General features: G+C 45.3%; 1 protein-coding gene across 1 annotated transcript in view; it reads left to right on the forward strand.

Annotated features, from left to right (window-relative positions):
• The window catches only part of HSPG2 (heparan sulfate proteoglycan 2), a 131,457-nt gene that overhangs the window by 43,390 nt on the left and 62,550 nt on the right, over nucleotides 1-25,517 (forward strand). The window contains exons 3-15 of the mRNA XM_075190859.1: nucleotides 5,591-5,683; nucleotides 8,135-8,209; nucleotides 13,279-13,388; nucleotides 13,585-13,643; nucleotides 19,378-19,538; nucleotides 19,772-19,810; nucleotides 21,012-21,137; nucleotides 21,500-21,619; nucleotides 21,962-22,207; nucleotides 22,367-22,486; nucleotides 24,604-24,735; nucleotides 25,039-25,183; nucleotides 25,278-25,429. Of these exons, the coding sequence (XP_075046960.1) occupies nucleotides 5,591-5,683; nucleotides 8,135-8,209; nucleotides 13,279-13,388; nucleotides 13,585-13,643; nucleotides 19,378-19,538; nucleotides 19,772-19,810; nucleotides 21,012-21,137; nucleotides 21,500-21,619; nucleotides 21,962-22,207; nucleotides 22,367-22,486; nucleotides 24,604-24,735; nucleotides 25,039-25,183; nucleotides 25,278-25,429 (1,578 nt within the window). The remainder of the gene's footprint in view (nucleotides 1-5,590; nucleotides 5,684-8,134; nucleotides 8,210-13,278; nucleotides 13,389-13,584; nucleotides 13,644-19,377; nucleotides 19,539-19,771; nucleotides 19,811-21,011; nucleotides 21,138-21,499; nucleotides 21,620-21,961; nucleotides 22,208-22,366; nucleotides 22,487-24,603; nucleotides 24,736-25,038; nucleotides 25,184-25,277; nucleotides 25,430-25,517) is intronic.

Consider the following 25,517-nt stretch of genomic DNA (forward strand, 5'->3'; position numbering starts at 1 on the left):
AATACGTGGGATGCAGAGGTGTGTGTGTAGGGGAACAATACGTGGGATGCAGAGGTGTGTATAGGGAAACGGATGCAGAGGTGTGTGTGTAGGGAAACAATACGTGGGATGCAGAGGTGTGTGTGTGTGTAGGGGAACAATACGCGGGATGCAGAGGTGTGTGTGTCTGTGTGTGTGGTTAGGGGAACAATACGTGGGATGCAGAGGTGTGTGTGTAGGGGAACAATACGTGGGATGCAGAGATGTGTGTGTGTGTGTGTGTGTGTGTGTAGGGTAACAATACGTGGGATGCAGAGGTGTGTGTGTGTAGGGGAACAATACGCGGGATGCAGAGGTGTGTGTGTGTGTATAGGGGAACAATACGTGGGATGCAGAGGTGTGTGTGTGTGTGTAGGGAAACAATACGTGGGATGCAGAGGTGTGTGTGTATAGGGAAACGGATGCAGAGGTGTGTGTGTAGGGAAACAATACGCGGGATGCAGAGATGTGTGTAGGGGAACAATACGTGGGATGCAGAGGTGTGTGTGTGTGTGTGTGTGTAGGGGAACAATATGTGGGATGCAGAGGTGTGTGTGTGTGTGTAGGGGAACAATATGTGGGATGCAGAGGTGTGTGTGTAGGGGAACAATATGTGGGATGCAGAGGTGTGTGTGTAGGGGAACAATATGTGGGATGCAGAGGTGTGTGTGTGTGTGTGTGTGTGTAGGGGAACAATACGTGGGATGCAGAGGTGTGTGTGTGTGTAGGGGAACAATACGTGGGATGCAGAGGTGTGTGTGTGTGTAGGGGAACAATACGTGTGATTCAGAGGTGTGTGTGTGTAGGGGAGCAATACGTGGGATGCAGAGGTGTGTGTGTAGGGGAACAATACATGGGATACAGAGGTGTGTGTAAGGGAACAATACGTGGGATGCAGAGGTCTGTGTGTAGGGGAACAATACGTGGGATGCAGAGGTGTGTGTGTAGGGAAATAATACGTGGGATGCAGAGGTGTGTGTGTGTTAGGGGAACAATATGTGGAATGCAGAGGTGTGTGTGTGTGTGTGTGTGTGTAGGGAAACAATACGTGGGATGCAGAGGTGTGTGTAGGGGAACAATACGTGGGATGCAGAGGTGTGTGTGTGTGTAGGGGAACAATACGTGGGATGCAGAGGTGTGTGTAGGGAAATAATACGTGGGATGCAGAGGTGTGTCTGTGTGTGTGTGTGTGTGTGTGTGTGTGTAGGGTAACAATACGTGGGATGCAGAGGTGTGTGTGTGTAGGGGAACAATACGCGGGATGCAGAGGTGTGTGTGTGTATAGGGGAACAATACGTGGGATGCAGAGGTGTGTGTAGGGAAATAATACGTGGGATGCAGAAGTGTGTGTGTGTAGGGGAACAATACGTGGGATGCAGAGGTGTGTGTGTGTAGGGGAACAATACGTGGGATGCAGAGGTGTGTGTGTGTGTGTGTGTGTGTAGGGAAACAATACGTGGGATGCAGAGGTGTGTGTGTATAGGGAAACGGATGCAGAGGTGTGTGTAGGGAAACAATAAGTGGGATGCAGAGGTGTGTGTAGGGGAACAATACTTGTGCGCTCCAGTTTCTTCCACCCTAGTTTACGTGTAAGTAAGTCCTGAGGGTGAAAGTCTATAGTGTATGATTAGTTTCTGACTGTGTCCTCAGGCCTCGTTATAGGAGAGTGTTACGTGTTAGTATTTCACAGGACATACTGTCACATTCCTGCCACACTTGGTTCTCAGACGGCAGCTATAGGGCAGCACCTATGATGTGATATCTGTGCAGCCTCTGTCATCACCCTCAGGAATGCAGAGAAAATGACTTCTCCCAACTGCTGGAATCTGAAATATCTTCAGGAAACTGCCTTATAATGACATATTTACAAGTGCAGATGTCCTAAGCTGCTTTTATGGGAAACAATAGCTGACTTATTAACCATTTGTTGTATTTGTGGTTTGTGTTTGATTCTTGGTGAGTTTTTGCTAATCACCACTAACCGTATCCAATGATAGCTGTGGGGGAGGAAGATACAAGACACTTACTCTCTCGTATAATAGCAGTAGCATAGAACACCTGTTACATTGTCCCCGTGTCTGGTTTCCATGAGTGGTGGAAAATGGGGACTCTGGTTCCAGTTTTATATTATTCCTTATTTACATACCACTAATATATTCTCAGCGCTGTACAGTCAGAGAACCTTATTAGGTCCCACTGGATGTAATTTCCCTACCACTGACACAGAAACTTGAATGGTGCAGAACATTTGTGGTGGAACCAGGAAAGATACCTCAATGTACCGGGTCATTGGGTGTCTGTGATGATGGATGTTCTACTGTCGGAGACATTGATGTACCGGGTCATTGGGTGTCTGTGATCCTGGATGTTCTACTGTCGTAGACATTGATGTATCGGGTCATTGGGTGTCTGTGATCCTGGATGTTCTACTGTCGGAGACATTGATGTACCGGGTCATTGGGTGTCTGTGATGATGGATGTTCTACTGTCGTAGACATTGATGTACCGGGTCATTGGGTGTCTGTGATGATGGATGTTCTACTGTCGTAGACATTGATGTACCGGGTCATTGGGTGTCTGTGATGATGGATGTTCTACTGTCGAAGACATTGATGTACCGGGTCATTGGGTGTCTGTGATGATGGATGTTCTACTGTCGGAGACATTGATGTACCGGGTCATTGGGTGTCTGTGATGATAGATGTTCTACTGTCGGAGACATTGATGTATTGGGTCATTGGGTGTCTGTGATGATGGATGTTCTACTGTCGTAGACATTGATGTACCGGGTCATTGGGTGTCTGTGATGATGGATGTTCTACTGTCGAAGACATTGATGTACCGGGTCATTGGGTGTCTGTGATGATGGATGTTCTACTGTCGGAGACATTGATGTACCGGGTCATTGGGTGTCTGTGATGATAGATGTTCTACTGTCGGAGACATTGATGTATTGGGTCATTGGGTGTCTGTGATGATGGATGTTCTACTGTCGTAGACATTGATGTACCGGGTCATTGGGTGTCTGTGATGATGGATGTTCTACTGTCGGAGACATCAATGTACCGGGTCATTGGGTGTCTGCAATGATGGATGTTCTACTGTTGGAGACATCAATGTACCGGGTCATTGGATGTCTGCGATGCTGGATGTTCTACTGTCGGAGACATTGATATTACTCAGTATTGAGTTTTGAAGTTGGACCATTGTGTGGCATAGTGGAAGTAAGGGTATGTTTAATGCTATTCTGTGTTATATATACTATTATTTATTTTGAATTCCTGCTCTGATCTGAGATGTGGATTGGGGCTTGCACTCTGTACCTGACTGCAGGGGGTACATGGCCATCTGCATATGGGAATGATAGCGACACAGTGGTGGGCTTTGCTGCCTCACAGCACCTGGGCTCTGGTTATTACTCCGACCAGGGCACTCTCTGTGCAGCATTTGTGTTTTTTCTCCGTGTTTGGTTTCATTTCAGTCCTATTTTCCTACAGTCCAAAAACATATGGGTAGACGGGGGCATAGCTAGACATTTGTGGACCCATTAGCATTATTTTGAAAGGGCCTCGTAGTGCCCACGCCCCTTACCCATGGACATATGAGACTTTGACAGAAGACCTGGGCCCACCCAGCTGCACCCCTTGCTGCTATGGTATTTTCGCTTTTGCAGGTACGTTGGTGTGTACTAGATAATTTAGTCTGTAAGCTCCACAGGGTCAGTGAATAAATGTCCTCTGTAAAGCACTGAGTAAAATTTTTGTGCTTTATTTATAAAGTTTAATAGTGTTTACTGGGCGATCATCGCCGTGCTTCAGAGCAGATATTTCACCTGCTTGTCCTCACCTGCACTCCCTCCAGGGGTCACCGGTTGTGTGGGAGGTCATGGTCCTTTCTAAATTGGTCTTTGTCTTCCTTCATCCGCTGTGCGGGGTGTGTCTGCCGCTATAATTAACCATGTTTGTGTATGTAGACTTTGGTCACGTTAATCTAGGTTATACGACTCTTCCCTGATATGACATTCGTGTCCTTTTTACACACAGCTTCCATTAAATCTGCAATAGTATAGCAATAACACTGCAAATCTTTCCATCTGTCTCTGTGAACACTGCTTACAATGTTGTGTCTTCCTATGAAGGACTGCCTGTATGTGTGCTGAGCAGGTTTTACTCTTAGTCTTTCACATAATACCTGACAAAATCGTTTTGAATAAGCTTCTGCAGTGCGTGAAACTAGATGTGTAAAGTTCTATGAGGCTGTGAGTGCTCAGTGGGGTGTGAAGATGACTGTGGATGTGTGTTGGGTCGTGACAATGGCTGTAAGTACTTGTAAGTTGTATAGTTGGTTGTGAGCGCTTGGGGGGGTGTAGTTGGCTGTGAGCGGTCGGTGGAGTGTGAAGATGGCTGTGTGTATGTGTTAGGTTGTGACAATGGCTGTGAGCGCTCGTAGGTTGTGACGATGGCTGAGTGCTCGTAGGTTGTGTAGTTGGCTCTGGGTGCTCGGTGGGGTGTGAAGTTGGCTGTGAGCAGTCTGTGGACTGTGAAGTTGGCTGTATGTGTGTGTGTTAGGTTGTGACGATGGCTGAGTGCTCGTAGGTTGTGTAGTTGGTTGTGAACAGTCTGTGGATGTGAAGATGGCTGTGTGTGTGTGTTAGGTTGTGACGATGGCTGAGTGCTCATAGGTTGTGTAGTTGGCTCTGGGCGCTCGGTGTTGCGTGCAGTTGGCTGTGTGTGCTCGTAGGTTGTGTAGTTGGCTCTGGGCGCTCGGTGTTGCGTGCAGTTGGCTGTGTGTGCTCGTAGGTTGTGTAGTTGGCTGTGAGCACTCATAGGTAGTCTAGTTGGCTCTGGGTGCTTGCTGGGGTGTGAAGTTGGCTGTGAGCGGTCTGTGGACCGTGAAGATGGCTGTGTGTGTGTGTGTGTTAGGTTGTGACGATGGCTGTGAGCAGTCTGTGGACTGTGAAGTTGGCTGTGTATGTGTTAGGTTGTGACGATGGCTGTGAGCGCTCGTAGGTTGTGACGATGGCTGTGAGCGCTCATAGGTTGTGTAGTTGGCTCTGGGCGCTCGGTGTTGTGTGCAGTTGGCTGTGTGTGCTCATAGGTAGTCTAGTTGGCTCTGGGTGCTTGCTGGGGTGTAAAGTTGTCTGTGAGCGGTCTGTGGTCCGTGAAGATGGCTGTGTGTGTGTGTGTGTTAGGTTGTGACGATGGCTGTGAGCAGTCTGTGGACTGTGAAGTTGGCTGTGTATGTGTTAGGTTGTGACGATGGCTGTGAGCGCTCGTAGGTTGTGACGATGGCTGTGAGCGCTCATAGGTTGTGTAGTTGGCTCTGGGCGCTCGGTGTTGTGTGCAGTTGGCTGTGTGTGCTCATAGGTAGTCTAGTTGTCTCTGGGTGCTTGCTGGGGTGTGAAGTTGTCTGTGAGCGGTCTGTGGTCCGTGAAGATGGCTGTGTGTGTGTATGTGTTAGGTTGTGACGATGGCTTTGAGTGCTCATAGGTTGTGTAGTTGGCTCTGGGCGCTCGGTGTTGTGTGCGGTTGGCTGTGTGTGCTCAGTAGTGATGACTTCTCTCTCTTTGCAGATGACCATGGCAGCAGTGAAATTGGCAGTGGGATTGCACCGACAGATCCGTATACAGCCGTATCCACCTCAACAGTCACATCATTCTCCACAGGTAAAGAGGGGGACATTGCTGTTTTGGGGTGGGGTTAATGTGATAGTAATAAGTCTGTAGTTTTGTGAAGTCATGGACCTTTGTTTCCGGGCAGGAGAGATTTGTATTCTCCAGCTATGAAGCTTCTGCTCTGGTGAGAGCCACAACATCACCCCCATCTGTCCCTCACACTATGCAGTGCTGCAGGGTATCGGTATCACTGCTTATATAAACAGGAAGGACATCTCCTTCACACCTGGTATCTGGGCCTCCGATGGATATTAATAGATGGACACTTGTCTGACCATGAAAACTACAGGAACATTTCCTGGACACAGATTCTGTACAGCAGAGTGTGTCACTTTCACCCTGGTAAATGCAGATATGCACAGAATAGATTGTGTATCATGAATTATACAGAACAATAATATTAAAATACAACATCATCTTTATACGGTATATTTTATCTTAATTAGCCAAACCAAATGCACCTGCTGGTAATAGGAACCACTGTAGCAATAGGGTAGTGGGGCCCCCACTGTGACCTCCAAATGCTACATGGGTTCTGGGTTGCTGGTTTTCTTTCCTGTGGCCATGGAAGAACCAGCTCAACTGGTTTAGGGATTATTGGAGGTCTGTCGAAGTCTGGAGCGCAGCGTTCCGTTAGTATTGGAGAGCGAGGGATCGACAGCACTGACAGCATCACCGCGGCCTACACCAACCTCACCGGAAATAGCTTTATACTGTTTTACCAGTGCCTACCTTTATTTTACACATAGTTTTTAGTGTCCTTTCTTTTCCAGTTGTTATTTTGAAAAGTCTGTAAGACGTGCAGTACTGTAATCCACCCTTGGGCCCCACACCATACTTGCGGCCCCTAATGTTTCATTCTCCAAGCTTTGAGGAGATGGTGGCACCTAATTGTACTGGGCTGGAATGTATTGGATGTTTGGGGGCCGTATCTCCCCAGGAGAGGGAGGAGATGATGTTGGAACGAGAGATAAGGTGAACTTCACATCTGGTTACTGTGAGCCCAGTAATACTGGGGGAGAGAGACGTGTGTGTGTGTGTACACAAGTGTGTGTGTGTGTGTACACAAGTGTGTGTGTGTGATTCTCTGTGTACACAAGTGTGTGTGTGATTCTCTGTGTACACAAGTGTGTGTGATTCTCTGTGTACACAAGTGTGTGTGTACACAAGTGTGTGTGTGTGTGATTCTCTGTGTACACAAGTGTGTGTGTGATTCTCTGTGTACACAAGTGTGTGTGATTCTCTGTGTACACAAGTGTGTGTGTGTGTGTACACAAGTGTGTGTGTGATTCTCTGTGTACACAAGTGTGTGTGTACACAAGTGTGTGTGTGATTCTCTGTGTACACAAGTGTGTGTGTGTGTGATTCTCTGTGTACACAAGTGTGTGTGTGTGTGTGTGTGTGTGTGTGTGTGTGTACACAAGTGTGTGTGTGATTCTCTGTGTACACAAGTGTGTTTGTTTTCCCTTGTGGAGGTCGCTTGTTATGATTGTTCTATGTAAGAAGTCATCCTCTGGATACTCCACTAACCACCCTCCATCCTCCTCCACACGGGAATGTTCCGGCCTCCGCACATCTGCTGGGAGCTCTGCAAGACCCACACAAATCATGATAATGGCGATTCTGGAAATATTATCTAATGTTAGATGTATTTCATGTGTTTTATAAGTGTTCAACCAGTAAAAAAGACCAACGTGTTTATCCCATTATACCACCCTATATATAATTCTGCCTATATATATCTATATCTGTCCACTTTATTACCCTGTATATAGTGATAACCACTGAGCCACATGACGTCAGTATACTATAAGAAGAACACTCACTTTCTATATGACATAGCTGCTGAGTTTAGCATTACATGGATTTATCCACCGCCTAATCCTTTCACCTCTGGCATTATCTATGGGACGTCCCCTATAAATGTCACTGTGATTTTGTTCTGCTCATGTGATTAGGGGATGAACCTCGTTAATGACCTAAAGAGCTGGTTTAATCAGGGAGTTTTTAGTTGGACCTCTCCTGGGTCTTGTGCAGCATTGGTGCAGTGATGATGTAACGCTGGGAATGACATTCTGCAGCCGGGAACTAGTCAGGAAGATCCTAACACTATGTACTGTATACAGGGAGATACAAGGCCTGTACTAAGTCACAAAGCTTTATAAGACTTATCACCAGGTGTCTATACATCTACCTGTATACACAGCTGTGGTCTCCATCACCCACATCGAAGGGCACAGAAAGTAACACTTATTTTTTTTTACTTTCTGAGTATCGATGGAACAATGTAGTAAATTCCCTTCTGTGTTTTACGGACGAGCGATGATTGATTCTGTCTGCATCTCTGATATCTCTGTAATGAAATGATTCTCTTCCTTTATCTCCTGTCATTTCCCTGACACTGTCCCCTGTGTCTCTCTGTGCCAACCTCGCCCCTCTCAGGTTCTGTCACAACCCCCATAGTTCCTCAGCTGGCTGGTATGAGTGTCTCTGAACTGGACCAAGAACCAATCCTCAGTAAGTTACTGACACTGTGTACTGCACTGTGCCCGTGCATGCGGAGAGAGGGTGAGAAACTAACAGTGTGATGTGAGACCCCATACTGTGCCCCCTCGCCCCAGGGTGATGTGAGACCCCATACTGTGCCCCCTCGCCCCAGAGTGATGTGAGACCCCATACTGTGCCCCCTCGCCCCAGAGTGATGTGAGACCCCATACTCTGCCCCCTCGCCCCAGGGTGATGTGAGACCCCATACTCTGCCCCCTCGCCCCAGAGTGATGTGAGACCCCATACTGTGCCACCTCGCCCCAGAGTGATGTGAGACCCCATACTCTGCCCCCTCGCCCCAGGGTGATGTGAGACCCCATACTGTGCCACCTCGCCCCAGAGTGATGTGAGACCCCATACTCTGCCCCCTCGCCCCAGGGTGATGTGAGACCCCATACTCTGCCCCCTTGTCCCAGAGTGATGTGAGACCCCATACTGCCCCCACGCCCCAGGGTGATGTGAGACCCCATACTGCCCCCTCGCCCCAGGGTGATGTGAGACCCCATACTCTGCCCCCTTGTCCCAGAGTGATGTGAGACCCCATACTGCCCCCACGCCCCAGGGTGATGTGAGACCCCATACTGCCCCCTCCTTCAGCTCCCTGACTGCACATTCCCTCTGCTTCCCCTTAACCACTCACTGCCTGGTGTGAGCTGCACACGGACATGTAACTGTGCATGTAACACGCACCCTCTGCACACAGCGCTCTTTCTTCCCTGTGTGTCTGCAGCCCCCCCCTCCCCAAATAAACACTGGGGGGCATCATGCTTCTGGCTGGGACACATTACAAGAGTCTGTTTCCCATCAGACTCCACGTTGGGCGCCCGGCTTCTCCTGCACACGTGTTCCTCAGATCTGTTTATGTGATGCATCTCATTCTATGTAATATTATAAGAAGCACATGTCTGTGTAATATTCTATATAGGTCATATGGGGGTAACTGTGATATAAAGATTTATCGCTGGAAGTCACCAACTCTACAAGCTGACTAATCTATAGTTTCTGCGATTCTATGATGTGTCCGAGAGGAGAGTCCGGCCCTGGCCAACATTTCTGGTGGTTCATATCTATTTTCTTACAGAGGGGCAAAATGAAAGTTTGTTTTTGCAGATTGCCCATAAATGTGTCACAGCATGTAACAGATACGGGGCCTGGACCAGAGCTGCCCACACAAAGTCTGGGGTACTCCTGGCCATGTGCACGGCCGTACACATCTCACGATCCAGCGCTGCACGGCAGCGTACGCATCGGGGTTATGCCATGTCGTCCTTATCAGTGAATATTTGAACCTACAAAAGATACGCCTCCTAACAGGCTCATATATACGCCAAGCTGCTGGTCCGCAATGGCTGCATTGGCGTGAACACGCGCTTCCTGTACTACGTTAGAATGCACGTTCCCTCCCCCTGGTTCACCTCTCCGCTGTAAGTAGTCCTAAGTGTCGCGAGCGTTTGCTTGAGTTCTCTTTCTGTGCATGGCCCTGAGTAAAAGCGCACAACTTCCGCCAAGCTAACCGGCGTAGTCCTCGCTCTGCATCATTCCCATAATCTGTCCTGGTCCTGGGACAGTAGGATGAGCTCCCTCAGGGACAGGAAGGGTTAAGATGAAGGAAGAGGATTATTTCAGAGGTGGAATCAGGTCTTTATATTATTTCTTCCAGTATTAGATTCCTAGTTATGTTGTAGACCAAATTCCTGGGAAGGAGTTTGGGAAACATTTTGTCTTTCATCCCTGGTCCAACCTCTACATATATTTTTCAAACCCTCTACATATGTTTCTATATCTATAATTCCTATTTGTCATAGATATACTGTAGCTTCTAGGATACACGGATGTGTCGTAATTCTACATCGATATTATGTTCCACATCTCCGGAGATCTGTAGTGAGTTCTACATGCAGAGTCTTGTTCTCCAGGGAGCTGTAGTACTATGTGATGTTTGTATCTGGTGTCCATTCAGGATGTGCTGGTAGAACGTCTGGGTCCAGCTGCTCCCAGCTGTGCGGGGTACATGCTGGCACAGATTGGCCATTCCCAACAGATAGATTTATTCTCCAACAGCTGTGGCCTCCTCTGCAGCCGGTTATGACCATAGTAATGAGTGGTGGGTCCCAGATCTGTGCTTGTCATTAGCCGTCTATATTACTGTGACCAGTCCTGTGGGTATCACATTCCACTTGTGTCCCCTTCTCACGCTCAGACGGTGGGGAAAATGTGGGTGTATTCTGTGATGTGGACCTGACTCCAGATGGGGAAGGGAGTGCAGATGTTTTGGGTAGGACTATGATAGACAGAGAAGGTCCCAGGAGTGACGATACATCATCATTGTGGTTACCAGGTGCTGAGAAGCGATGTTACATTTACGGCCACTGATGGTTCCTTTATTGTGGCTGTGAATTAGCTATCGCCCTTTCTTACATGATGTGTAAGAGTAATATTATTAGAGATGCTCGGGCTCGGTTTTCTGAGACTTGGGGGATCCGAGTAGGCTCGTGAGATGGCTCGGTACTTTTGCGTGTCATCGGGTCTGAATCGAGGAAAAACGTCATTGTTGCGTTGTCGGATTTTGCGGGTTTTGGATTCCATAAGTACCTCCCTCCCCAGGAGATCCAGCGCTGTTGCTCACACAGAAACAGGAGGGGTAGCAGTGTTTTTGTCACTTGACAAAAATTGACTGGAAATTAATGTTAATGAGGTTAATAAAAATGTAGGAACAAAACAAGAGCCAAATTATGCGATTTTAGAAAAAAAAATAGGGATCCAAAACCAAAACACACAAGGACAGTTTTGCCAAAACCAAAACACGAAGTTAATCCAGATCCAAAACCAAAACACAGGGGTCAGTGAACATCTCTAATTATTATATACAGTCATATGAAAGTCAGTACACCCTCTTTCAAATCTTTTATATAACAGAACATAATTAACAATTATCTAGTCCTAAAATGTGATAAACATAATCTCATGTGACACAGAACAGATGTTACTCTGAAATAAATCAACAAATCAGCCAAAATGAAAGAACCGTAAGTACTCTCTCACTGCTTCCATAACAAAGTACAGAAGTGATGCACAAACCCCTATATAACAGCGGGGGGTCAGGTCTGTGTGATGACCACACCAAGGAGAAAGCACGTCTACAGCAATATCAGAGACCCAGTTGTTGCTGGACGTCTGGCAAAGGTTATAAGGCCATTTCCACACAGTGTGAAGTCTGTCATTCATTCTACTGCAAGATACGATTTACAAATGGAGAACACTGAAGACAGCTGCCCATCATCCCAGGAATGGACGTCCCAGAACATTCACCCAAAGATCGCATCATATGGTGCTCTGAGAATGACAGAACCCACAACCTTCATCCAGGGGTCTGCAGGTCTCTGTCAATGCGATAAATGCTAAAGTTTATGGATCTCCGTCAGAAAAGAACAAAGCGTGTATGACTTTCATGGCCGGTTAGCCAGGAGAAAGCCCCCACTCCGTGGTAGTACGGCTTGGGTTTGCCAAATTGCATCGAAATATGGACAGACAAGTCCAAAGTGGAGTTTTGTTTTTAACGGCCAAAACCGAACGCAGCGTATCCCACAAGAAACACATAGTAAACATTAAGTACGGTGGTTAAGAGGGATGATTTGGGGGGTTTGAAGCCGCAGATTTTTGCCATCTCACAATCATTGAGTCGACCATGAAACCCCATCTTTATACCAGAGTATTGTAGAGGAAAATGGCTTCACTAACATTGGGAAGGATTCTTCTGTAATTGGGGTATTTCTACTTATAGATGCGTAAGGTCCAGTAAGGTCTATAAAGAATGGAAATGTCTCTGCTGATACAGATCACGTCTTTCTGTTATATGTAATGGTGACCTAGATACTTAGAGCTGTGGACTCTTCTGAGCCACCAGCAGATACAGGGGTATAATACCCCTCATGCCCCACATACTAGCGGCATTGTTCAGCTCTATGATCTCACTGTGCAGAGCCCAGCGTCCGATCTTCTAGTTTCATGTGACGCAACGTGACTGATATTTTGTGGTGTTATTTATATTGTGTGTGGCTGGTGTCTGTTATAATTTATGGTCCCTGAGTTTAGGGGATCATTGCTCTAATTCTACTGGATGAACCTTTTTTTTATAAACAGATTCAAAAACATACTGGTAGGTTAATTGGCTGCTAACAAATTGACCCTAGTCTGTGTGTCAGTCTGTGTGTCAGTCTGTGTGTCAGTCTGTGTCTGTGTCTCTGTGTATATTAGGGAATTTAGACTGTAAGCTCCAATGGGGCAGGGACTGATGTGAGTGAGTTCTCTGTACAGCGCTGCGGAATTAGTGGCGCTATATAAATAAATGATGATAATAATAATAGATGAAATTCAGTAGCAGACGAGCTGCCTCCATACCGGACCCTCATTAGCTGCCCTTATATGGAGGGTACAAGTAATACAGAATAGTAACATTATTATATAGTAATTCGGAGGTTGCCCCTGTGTTATCCATCACCCCATAATTAAGCAATATGTAGACGACCCCTATGTAGTGTTGTGCATCCAGAAACATGTCCACAGTGCCCTCTACTGGTAGTTCTAGGATATGTCAGTGTTCTGTTAGTTGCTACTAGACGTTGAGCCTCATTTCGAGTTAGGGGCAAAACACAGAAAAAAAATCATCAAATTTGCTCCTGGAAAAACCATGTTGTGATGCAAGGGGCAAATGCACTTGTTTTATTTTCGCATGCAGGGTAATCCTGGCTGATTTTGCATGTAGCAGACAAATACTCGGCACTGGAATTAAGAAGTGCTCCAACTGTAAATCTGTCTCCATATCTTACATTCGCACCCCTCCCGCCCTCCCTCCCCAACTGCAGAACAACATGGTCTTGTCAAGGTGCAAATTTTGTTTCTTTTCTTGCTTTGCTCCCAGCTGTAAATGTGACCCAGAAAGAGGCGGGGCTGGAGGTGTTCCTGTCCGTAGGGTGGGTGGGGGTGGTGTTACCCTGTGATTCCACTGACTGGGCAGTAATACAATACATTATTTCTTACAGTTTATTACAGAGCTTTGGTGAATTTTACCACATCCATAGAATATACCCCGGAACTGGACGATGTTTCCTCCATTCAGTTTCGGGATGTGTCTGAAGCTATTGTAGACACGGTGAGATCATTTCTAGATTCCTCTGGTTTGTCCTGAAATATCCAGCAGATTTGGACAGGATGTATGTGTTAGTAATCTGCCCCTCGCAGAGTTACACTGCTCTGCGTTAGTCATCCCTGGTCCTAGGTCACGTACACGTCCCACATATTCATCACTTCTACATTGTGTCACTAATTATCTATTTCTCTGATTACAGCTCGAGTCTGAATATTATAAAATCCCCGGGGAACAAATGGTTAACGTTATATATGTCAAGTGAGTGGAGAGTACTCTATACTCTCATTCATACACCATATATCACACATCTCAATACTCTCATTCATACTCCATACATCGCACATCATCTATACTCCTCATCCATACACCATACATCACACATCATCTATACTCCTCATTCATACACCATACATTACACATCTCAATACTCTCATTCATACACCATACATCACACATCTCAATACTCTCATTCATACTCCATACATCGCACATCATCTATACTCCTCATCCATACACCATACATTACACATCTCAATACTCTCATTCATACACCATACATTACACATCTCAATACTCTCATTCATACTCCATACATCGCACATCATCTATACTCCTCATTCATACTCCATACATCGCACATCATCTATACTCCTCATCCATACACCATACATTACACATCTCAATACTCTCATTCATACACCATACATTACACATCTCAATACTCTCATTCATACACCATACATCATCTATACTCCTCATTCATACTCCATACATCACACATCATCTATACTCCTCATTCATACTCCATACATCACACATCATCTATACTCTCATCCATACACCATACATTACACATCTCAATACTCTCATTCATACACCATACATTACACATCTCAATACTCTCATTCATACACCATACATCGCACATCATCTATACTCCTCATTCATACTCCATACATCGCACATCATCTATACTCCTCATTCATACACCATACATTACACATCTCTATACTCTCATTCATACTCCATACATCGCACATCATCTATACTCTCATTCATACACCATACATCGCACATCATCTATACTCTCATTCATACACCATACATTACACATCTCAATACGCTCATTCATACTCCATACATTACACATCTCTATACTCTCATTCATACTCCATACATCGCACATCATCTATACTCCTCATTCATACTCCATACATCGCACATCATCTATACTCCTCATTCATACACCATACATTACACATCTCAATACTCTCATTCATACTCCATACATTACACATCTCAATACTCTCATTCATACTCCATACATTACACATCTCAATACTCTCATTCATACTCCATACATTACACATCATCTATACTCTCATTCATACTCCGTACATCACACATCATCTATACTCCTCATTCATACTCCATACATCACACATCATCTATACTCTCATTCATACTCCATACATCACACATCATCTATACTCCTCATTCATACACCATACATTACACATCATCTATACTCCTCATTCATACACCATACATTACACATCTCAATACTCTCATTCATACTCCATACATTACACATCATCTATACTCTCATTCATACTCCGTACATCACACATCATCTATACTCCTCATTCATACTCCATACATCACACATCATCTATACTCTCATTCATACTCCATACATCACACATCATCTATACTCCTCATTCATACACCATACATTACACATCATCTATACTCCTCATTCATACACCATACATTACACATCTCTATACTCTCATTCATACTCCATACATCGCACATCATCTATACTCCTCATTCATACACCATACATTACACATCTCAATACTCTCATTCATACACCATACATCACACATCTCAATACTCTCATTCATACTCCATACATCGCACATCATCTATACTCCTCATCCATACACCATACATTACACATCTCAATACTCTCATTCATACACCATACATTACACATCTCAATACTCTCATTCATACACCATACATCGCACATCATCTATACTCCTCATTCATACTCCATACATCGCACATCATCTATACTCCTCATTCATACTCCATACATCACACATCATCTATACTCTCATCCATACACCATACATTACACATCTCAATACTCTCATTCATACACCATACATTACACATCTCAATACTCTCATTCATACACCATACATCGCACATCATCTATACTCCTCATTCATACTCCATACATCGCACATCATCTATACTCCTCATTCATACACCATACATTACACATCTCTATACTCTCATTCATACTCCATACATCGCACATCATCTATACTCTCATTCATACACCATACATCGCACATCATCTATACTCTCATTCATACACCATACATTACACATCTCAATACTCTCATTCATACTCCATACATTACACATCTCTATACTCTCATTCATACTCCATACATCGCACATCATCTATACTCCTCATTCATACTCCATACATCGCACATCATCTATACTCCTCATTCATACACCATACATTACACATCTCAATACTCTCATTCATACTCCATACATTACACATCTCAATACTCTCATTCATACTCCATACATTACACATCTCAATACTCTCATTCATACTCCATACATTACACATCATCTATACTCTCATTCATACTCCGTACATCACACATCATCTATACTCCTCATTCATACTCCATACATCACACATCATCTATACTCTCATTCATACTCCATACATCACACATCATCTATACTCCTCATTCATACACCATACATTACACATCATCTATACTCCTCATTCATACACCATACATTACACATCTCAATACTCTCATTCATACTCCATACATTACACATCATCTATACTCTCATTCATACTCCGTACATCACACATCATCTATACTCCTCATTCATACTCCATACATCACACATCATCTATACTCTCATTCATACTCCATACATCACACATCATCTATACTCCTCATTCATACACCATACATTACACATCATCTATACTCCTCATTCATACACCATACATTACACATCTCTATACTCTCATTCATACTCCATACATCGCACATCATCTATACTCCTCATCCATACACCATACATTACACATCTCAATACTCTCATTCATACACCATACATTACACATCTCAATACTCTCATTCATACACCATACATCGCACATCATCTATACTCCTCATTCATACTCCATACATCACACATCATCTATACTCCTCATTCATACTCCATACATCACACATCATCTATACTCCTCATTCATACACCATACATTACACATCTCAATACTCTCATTCATACACCATAAATTACACATCATCTATACTCTCATTCATACTCCGTACATCACACATCATCTATACTCCTCATTCATACTCCATACATCACACATCATCTATACTCTCATTCATACTCCATACATCACACATCATCTATACTCCTCATTCATACACCATACATTACACATCATCTATACTCCTCATTCATACACCATACATTACACATCTCTATACTCTCATTCATACTCCATACATCGCACATCATCTATACTCCTCATCCATACACCATACATTACACATCTCAATACTCTCATTCATACACCATACATTACACATCTCAATACTCTCATTCATACACCATACATCGCACATCATCTATACTCCTCATTCATACTCAATACATCACACATCATCTATACTCCTCATTCATACTCCATACATCACACATCATCTATACTCTCATCCATACACCATACATTACACATCTCAATACTCTCATTCATACACCATACATTACACATCTCAATACTCTCATTCATACACCATACATCGCACATCATCTATACTCCTCATTCATACTCCATACATCGCACATCATCTATACTCCTCATTCATACACCATACATTACACATCTCTATACTCTCATTCATACTCCATACATCGCACATCATCTATACTCCTCATTCATACACCATACATCGCACATCATCTATACTCTCATTCATACACCATACATTACACATCTCAATACTCTCATTCATACTCCATACATTACACATCTCTATACTCTCATTCATACTCCATACATCGCACATCATCTATACTCCTCATTCATACTCCATACATCGCACATCATCTATACTCCTCATTCATACACCATACATTACACATCTCAATACTCTCATTCATACTCCATACATTACACATCTCAATACTCTCATTCATACTCCATACATTACACATCTCAATACTCTCATTCATACTCCATACATTACACATCATCTATACTCTCATTCATACTCCGTACATCACACATCATCTATACTCCTCATTCATACTCCATACATCACACATCATCTATACTCTCATTCATACTCCATACATCACACATCATCTATACTCCTCATTCATACACCATACATTACACATCATCTATACTCCTCATTCATACACCATACATTACACATCTCTATACTCTCATTCATACTCCATACATCGCACATCATCTATACTCCTCATTCATACACCATACATTACACATCTCAATACTCTCATTTATACTCCATACATTAACACCTCTATACTCTCATTCATACTCCATACATCGCACATCTATACTCCTCATTCATACTCCATACATTACACATCATCTATACTCCTCATTCATACACCATACATTACACATCTCAATATTCTCATTCATACACCATACATCGCACATCATCTATACTCCTCATTCATACTCCATACATCGCACATCATCTATACTCCTCATTCATACACCATACATTACACATCTCTATACTCTCATTCATACTCCATACATCGCACATCATCTATACTCCTCATTCATACACCATACATTACACATCTCTATACTCCTCATTCATACACCATACATTACACATCTCAATACTCTCATTTATACTCCATACATTAACACCTCTATACTCTCATTCATACTCCATACATCGCACATCATCTATACTCCTCATTCATACACCATACATTACACATCTCTATACTCTCATTCATACTCCATACATCGCACATCATCTATACTCCTCATTCATACACCATACATCGCACATCATCTATACTCCTCATTCATACACCATATATCACACATCATCTATATTCCTCATTCATACTCCATACATCACACATCATCTATACTCCTCATTCATACACCATACATCACACATCATCTATACTCTCATTCATACACCATATATCACACATCATCTATACTCTCATTCATACACCATATATCACACATCATCTATACTCTCATTCATACTCCGTACATCACACATCATCTATACTCTCATTCGTACTCCGTACATCACACATCATCTATACTCTCATTCATACACCATATATCACACATCATCTATACTCTCATTCGTACTCTGTACATCACACATCATCTATACTCCTCATTCATACACCATACATCACACATCATCTATACTCCTCATTCATACACCATACATCACACATCATCTATACTCCTCATTCATACACCATACATCACACATCATCTATACTCCTCATTCATACACCATATATCACACATCATCTATACTCCTCATTCATACACCATATATCACACATCATCTATACTCCTCATTCATACTCCATACATCACACATCATCTATACTCCTCATTCATACTCCATACATCACACATCATCTATACTCCTCATTCATACACCATATATCACACATCATCTATACTCCTCATTCATACTCCATACATCACACATCATCTATACTCCTCATTCATAGACCATACATCACACATCATCTATACTCTCATTCATACACCATATATCACACATCATCTATACTCCTCATTCATACTCCATATAACACACACACTATATACTCTTATTACACTATACACAGTCACTCCGCTCTCCTGTTTCCATAGGCTGATTGATGGTTTTGTGTTTGTGGAGCTGGATGTTGGTTCAGAAGAGAACTCAAATGATGCCCAAATCCGCCAGGTGTTGTATGCAGTGATTGACAGCGGCTCCATCGCCAACTATGTGACGTCCACCAGAGGATTCCAATTCCGGCGCCTCGGAACTGGTAAGTCCTGGCACATCTGGTGGGGGAATCCCATTGGTGACACGCTGTCCTTCAATAACAAGTCATGTTTGGTTCATACTATGTAATTTAGATGGTGCCGCCTGCCCCGCTCCACTCTACCCTGTCCTGCCCCGCCCTGTCCTGCCCCGCCCTGTCCCCACAACTCATTACTGCTCTCCTTCCCTGGTGTTTGTCTCTCTGACTTACGAGCCCGGAAACCTTTTTCTTTTTAGCACAAACTCCGCCCTCTCCGGTTGGGGTGGACCCCCCGGGTAAGATGCTTGAGGTGTGCTGTGAGACGGTGCATGGTTCATTCCCTGGCAGATGTCGCCTGCTGTGTTTATAGCGCTGCCCTGATACTGACCTGTCTCAGGCTGTCCTCATACTGTATCTGCTGTGTTTATAGCGCTGCCCTGATACTGACCTGTCTCAGGCTGTCCTCATACTGTATCTGCTGTGTTTATAGCGCTGCCCTGATACTGACCTGTCTCAGGCTGTCCTCATACTGTATCTGCTGTGTTTATAGCGCTGCCCTGATACTGACCTGTCTCAGGCTGTCCTCATACTGTATCTGCTGTGTTTATAGCGCTGCCCTGATACTGACCTGTCTCAGGCTGTCCTCATACTGTATCTGCTGTGTTTATAGCGCTGCCCTGATACTGACCTGTCTCAGGCTGTCCTCATACTGTATCTGCTGTGTTTATAGCGCTGCCCTGATACTGACCTGTCTCAGGCTGTCCTCATACTGTATCTGCTGTGTTTATAGCGCTGCCCTGATACTGACCTGTCTCAGGCTGTCCTCATACTGTATCTGCTGTGTTTATAGCACTGCCCTGATACTGACCTGTCTCAGGCTGTCCTCATACTGTATCTGCTGTGTTTATAGCGCTGCCCTGATACTGACCTGTCTCAGGCTGTCCTCATACTGTATCTGCTGTGTTTGTGCTGAAACTAATATCCAGCCGATACTGGGACACAGGCGAGGAAGACACTTGTATGATAAATATACAGACAGCTCTGTCCATAGCGGCCATCTCTATATCTACCTCTCTGATAACGATGTGTCATTGTCTGACAAGTCATATACATTATAATATGACTCTGCGACTGTGTTTACTGTAAGGTTTGCTGAGTTTACCTGAATACCGTTCCCTGGCTTCAGGTCAATAATAACACAGTAACTTCAGGATGTAGCCAATGGCAGAGTTTATACATTTCCTTCTACTGCCCCTGACCTGTATCTATATGTGTCATATGTCTGGAAATGACATAAACATATTGACATCAGCTGTCGGAGACCTTCCTCTAGAGATACTAATCAGTTCAATGATCCCAGACTGGAAAAATAACATCACATGTTTGTTGTTCTCTGTGGAAACATTGTTTTAACCCATCTTGTGCTTGACAGTCGTCCATCCCCCATTTACCTGTCGTATCTCTCCCTTTATTCCTTACATTATACTTTCTCCACAGTTACGTCTTCGATGCGCCCTTGCACAGCGGCTGAGTTTACCTGCACCAATGGGCAGTGTGTCGACTTGGAGTTTCGGTGTGATCAGCGGCACGACTGTATGGACATGTCAGACGAGGAGCGGTGCGGTGAGTAGATGCAGAGCAGGGACCAGAACTCTTCTCTATCCATCAATCCTAAATAACCATCATTATTGTCGGTTTCATTCCTGAGAAGACCTGTACACTTATCCATCCTAAACTCTGACCTTGGATCCATCACTCTCTCTGTTTCAGTCTTCCTCTAGATTGACGTTTGTACAAATATTGTTATTGTCTTTTAAATTGTCCTCTCCGAGAACTCTCTTCATAGCTTTGATGTATTTGGAAATGAGAGAGATGCATCCGGCTTATCTATCGATCACTGTAAGGTGGGAATCTGGTGGATCTCACAGCAGGATCCCCCCGTAACCACGACCAGGAATTCAGCCCTGTTAATTGTGTTCTTGCAGCGGAGCCTGTGCCATGTGGCAGCGCAGAGTTCACCTGCGGCAGCGGGGAGTGTATTCCAAGCACGTACTATTGTGACGGACGTCCCGATTGCCAGGACTCCTCTGATGAGACGCAGTGCGGTAAGAGTTTTATTCACTGTCTGTGACCGCAGCTAGTTAACCATGCTCCCTGTATCTACTACTCCTGTGTGAGACTGCTGACCTTCCAGTCTCCAGCTGCAGATCATGTGTACTCAACTCTTTCTGCATCTTTCAATATTTCTCCAGGTTTTTAGATTGTGGGGAGGAGATTGTTAAATAATATAATGTGAGGGGAAAAGCTGTTCTGTAATATTGTATTGTTAGTTCTTCCTGTTTTCATATGGAGAACCAGAGCTAGTATATTCTCACTGGGTTCCTGGTGGCTTGTCCCCGTCCTCCGTGATATCGGAGGTGATAAATTGTCCTGTCACTATTACCCAGGTCCTAAGGAACCTCAGGAAGCCATCTTCACCACCCCTTTTCCTACCATAAGACGGATTCCCACTGTCCGATCTACCACCATTGCTGGTCCCGTTTATACGCGCCCCCCGGGTGTTGACAGCACGCCTTTCAAACGTCCATGTCGGAGAGATGAGGCTTATTGCCCCAGTGGGAAGTGTATTCCTAGAGACTATCTGTGCGATGGAGAGCGGGACTGCAAGGACGGGAGTGATGAGCTGAACTGTGGTGAGTCCTCCATACTCTCAGCACCATGAGACAGCAGGCTGTAGAGTGTCCCGTGTATACGTTACATACATTAGATGTACATTCTGTGCAGGGTAAGATATGGTCATGTAATATAATCTATGATCTGAACCTAGCACTCTTCACTTGTGTACCAACCAGGAACCCCCTCCCCCTGTGAGCCAAATGAATTCAAGTGTAAAAACGGGCGCTGTGCCTTGAAACTATGGCGTTGTGATGGCGACAATGACTGCGGAGACAGCTCTGATGAAATAAACTGCCGTGAGTCCTTTGTGTAACTCCTTTACTTGCATTAGGGGCCTCTTTGTCTGATTCTTATTTCTATGTGATTAGGAATAACTATTGTTTCTTCCATTGTGTGATCTGTGGGAGCGGGAGAGAAACTGGGGGCTCCTTGTGTGTCCCCTCTTTTTGTGGGAGCGGGAGAGACATTGTGGGCTCCTCGTGTGTCCCCTCTTTCTGTGGGAGCGGGAGAGACATTGGGGACTCCTCGGGTGTCTCCTCTTTCTCGGAGCGTGAGAGACATTGTGGACTCCTCGGGTGTCTCCTCTTTCTGTGGGAGCGGGAGAGACATTGGGGACTCCTCGCGTGTTTCCTCTTTCTGTGGGAGCGGGAGAGACATTGGGGACTCCTCGCGTGTTTCCTCATTCTGTGGGAGCGGGAGAGACATTGGGGACTCCTCGTGTGTCTCCTCTTTCTGTGGGAGCGGGAGAGACATTGGGGACTCCTCGGGTGTCTCCTCTTTCTGGGAGTGGGAGAGACATTGGGGGGCCCCTCACGTGTCTCCTCTTTCTGTGGGAGCGGGAGAGACATTGGGGACTCCTCGTGTGTCTCCTCTTTCTGTGGGAGCGGGAGAGACATTGGGGACTCCTCGCGTGTTTCCTCTTTCTGTGGGAGCGGGAGAGACATTGGGGGCTCCTCGTGTGTCTCCTCTTTCTGTGGGAGCGGGAGAGACATTGGGGACTCCTCGCGTGTTTCCTCTTTCTGTGGGAGCGGGAGAGACATTGGGGACTCCTCGGGTGTCTCCTCTTTCTGGGAGTGGGAGAGACATTGGGGGGCCCCTCACGTGTCTTCTCTTTCTGTGGGAGCGGGAGAGACATTGGGGACTCCTCGCGTGTTTCCTCTTTCTGTGGGAGGGGGAGAGACGTTAGGGGCTCCTCGTGTGTCTCCTCTTTCTGTGAGAGCGGGAGAGACATTGGGGACTCCTCGGGTGTCTCCTCTTTCTGGGAGTGGGAGAGACATTGGGGGGCCCCTCACGTGTCTTCTCTTTCTGTGGGAGCGGGAGAGACATTGGGGACTCCTCGCGTGTTTCCTCTTTCTGTGGGAGCGGGAGAGACATTGGGGACTCCTCGGGTGTCTCCTCTTTCTGGGAGCGGGAGAGACATTGGGGGGCCCCTCACGTGTCTCCTCTTTCTGTGGGAGCGGGAGAGACATTGGGGACTCCTCGTGTGTCTCCTCTTTCTGTGGGAGCGGGAGAGACATTGGGGACTCCTCGCGTGTTTCCTCTTTCTGTGGGAGCGGGAGAGACATTGGGGGCTCCTCGTGTGTCTCCTCTTTCTTTGGGAGCGGGAGAGACATTGGGGACTCCTCGCGTGTTTCCTCTTTCTGTGGGAGCGGGAGAGACATTGGGGACTCCTCGGGTGTCTCCTCTTTCTGGGAGTGGGAGAGACATTGGGGGGCCCCTCACGTGTCTTCTCTTTCTGTGGGAGCGGGAGAGACATTGGGGACTCCTCGCGTGTCTCCTCTTTCTGTGGGAGGGGGAGAGACGTTAGGGGCTCCTCGTGTGTCTCCTCTTTCTGTGAGAGCGGGAGAGACGTTAGGGGCTCCTCGTGTGTCTCCTCTTTCTGTGAGAGCGGGAGAAACATTGGGGACTCCTCGGGTGTCTCCTCTTTCTGGGAGTGGGAGAGACATTGGGGGGCCCCTCACGTGTCTTCTCTTTCTGTGGGAGCGGGAGAGACATTGGGGACTCCTTGCGTGTTTCCTCTTTCTGTGTGAACGGGAGAGACATTGGGGACTCCTCGTGTGTCTCCTCTTTCTGTGAGAGCGGGAGAGACATTGGGGACTCCTTGGCTGTCTCCTCTTTCTGTGGGAGCGAGCGAGACATTGGGGACTCCTCGTGTGTCTCCTCATTCTGTGGGAGCGAGCGAGACATTGGGGACTCCTCGTGTGTCTCCTCATTCTGTGGGAGCGAGCGAGACATTGGGGGCTCCTCGTGTGTCTCCTCATTCTGTGGGAGCGAGCGAGACATTGGGGGCTCCTCGTGTGTCTCCTCATTCTGTGTTACCTGTTTGATTGGGAGTTGAACTTAACCCTGCATATAAATAAATATTATATATACAATTAGTCTCATGCAAAGTGAAATATTGTCTCCTGCGCAGCCACTAAAGGGCCCAGCGACATGTGTTCTCCGGAGCAGTTTGTCTGTGTTCAGTCTCGGACCTGTATTCCGGCCAGTTACCAGTGTGACGAGGAGTCTGACTGTCCTGACCGCTCCGATGAGATTGGCTGCAGTAAGTTGCTGTGTCCTGTACACGTTGAGCTCTTTCCCGCTATGTAACCCGTTACTGGTCCTGTTTAATTGTATAAACATGCAGATGGCTTTTAGATGTTAATTAGTGGAATTTCAATGAAGAATGTTTGTGAACAATTTCTGTTGCAGGTCATTATTTTGTTAGCATTTATTTGTGATTGTGTTATTATTGTTGTTGTTTATGTAATACATTTGTTGGGATAATATCGGGGACAAAATGTATTGTGATGGTTTATATTTTTTAGCTGAATAACCGTGATCCCCTTTTTCCTTTTTCCATCAGGTCCCCCTCAGGTGATTACTCCCCCTGAGGAGAGCATCATGGCCTCCCGAGGCGATACAGTGCGTTTTACATGTGTGGCCATTGGCATCCCAACTCCTATAATTACCTGGAGATTAAACTGGGGTCATATTCCCACAAGTAGCAGGTACAATCGTCTTACCATCCGTTCTTAATAGTTGGAAATGTGAGAATTGGGATGTGTACTCAATTGGTATTTCCCTTCTTCTGTGTCACATCAGAGTGTCCATGAGCAGCGAGAATGGACATGGGACACTCATCATTCGGGATGTGAAAGAAGCAGATCAAGGAGCTTACACGTGTGAAGCCATCAATGCCAAGGGAATGGTATTCGGCATACCCGATGGTGTCCTTTCCTTGAAGCCATCTAGAGGTAAGTGCCACGTAATCTATCTACAGAGCATGAGCCGTACTCTCTCTCTGAATGCAGGTTAGAGTTCCCACAGGAGAACATTTCTTCA

The sequence above is a fragment of the Mixophyes fleayi genome, chromosome 11 (assembly GCF_038048845.1).
Source record: "Mixophyes fleayi isolate aMixFle1 chromosome 11, aMixFle1.hap1, whole genome shotgun sequence".
NCBI lineage: Eukaryota > Metazoa > Chordata > Amphibia > Anura > Limnodynastidae > Mixophyes > Mixophyes fleayi.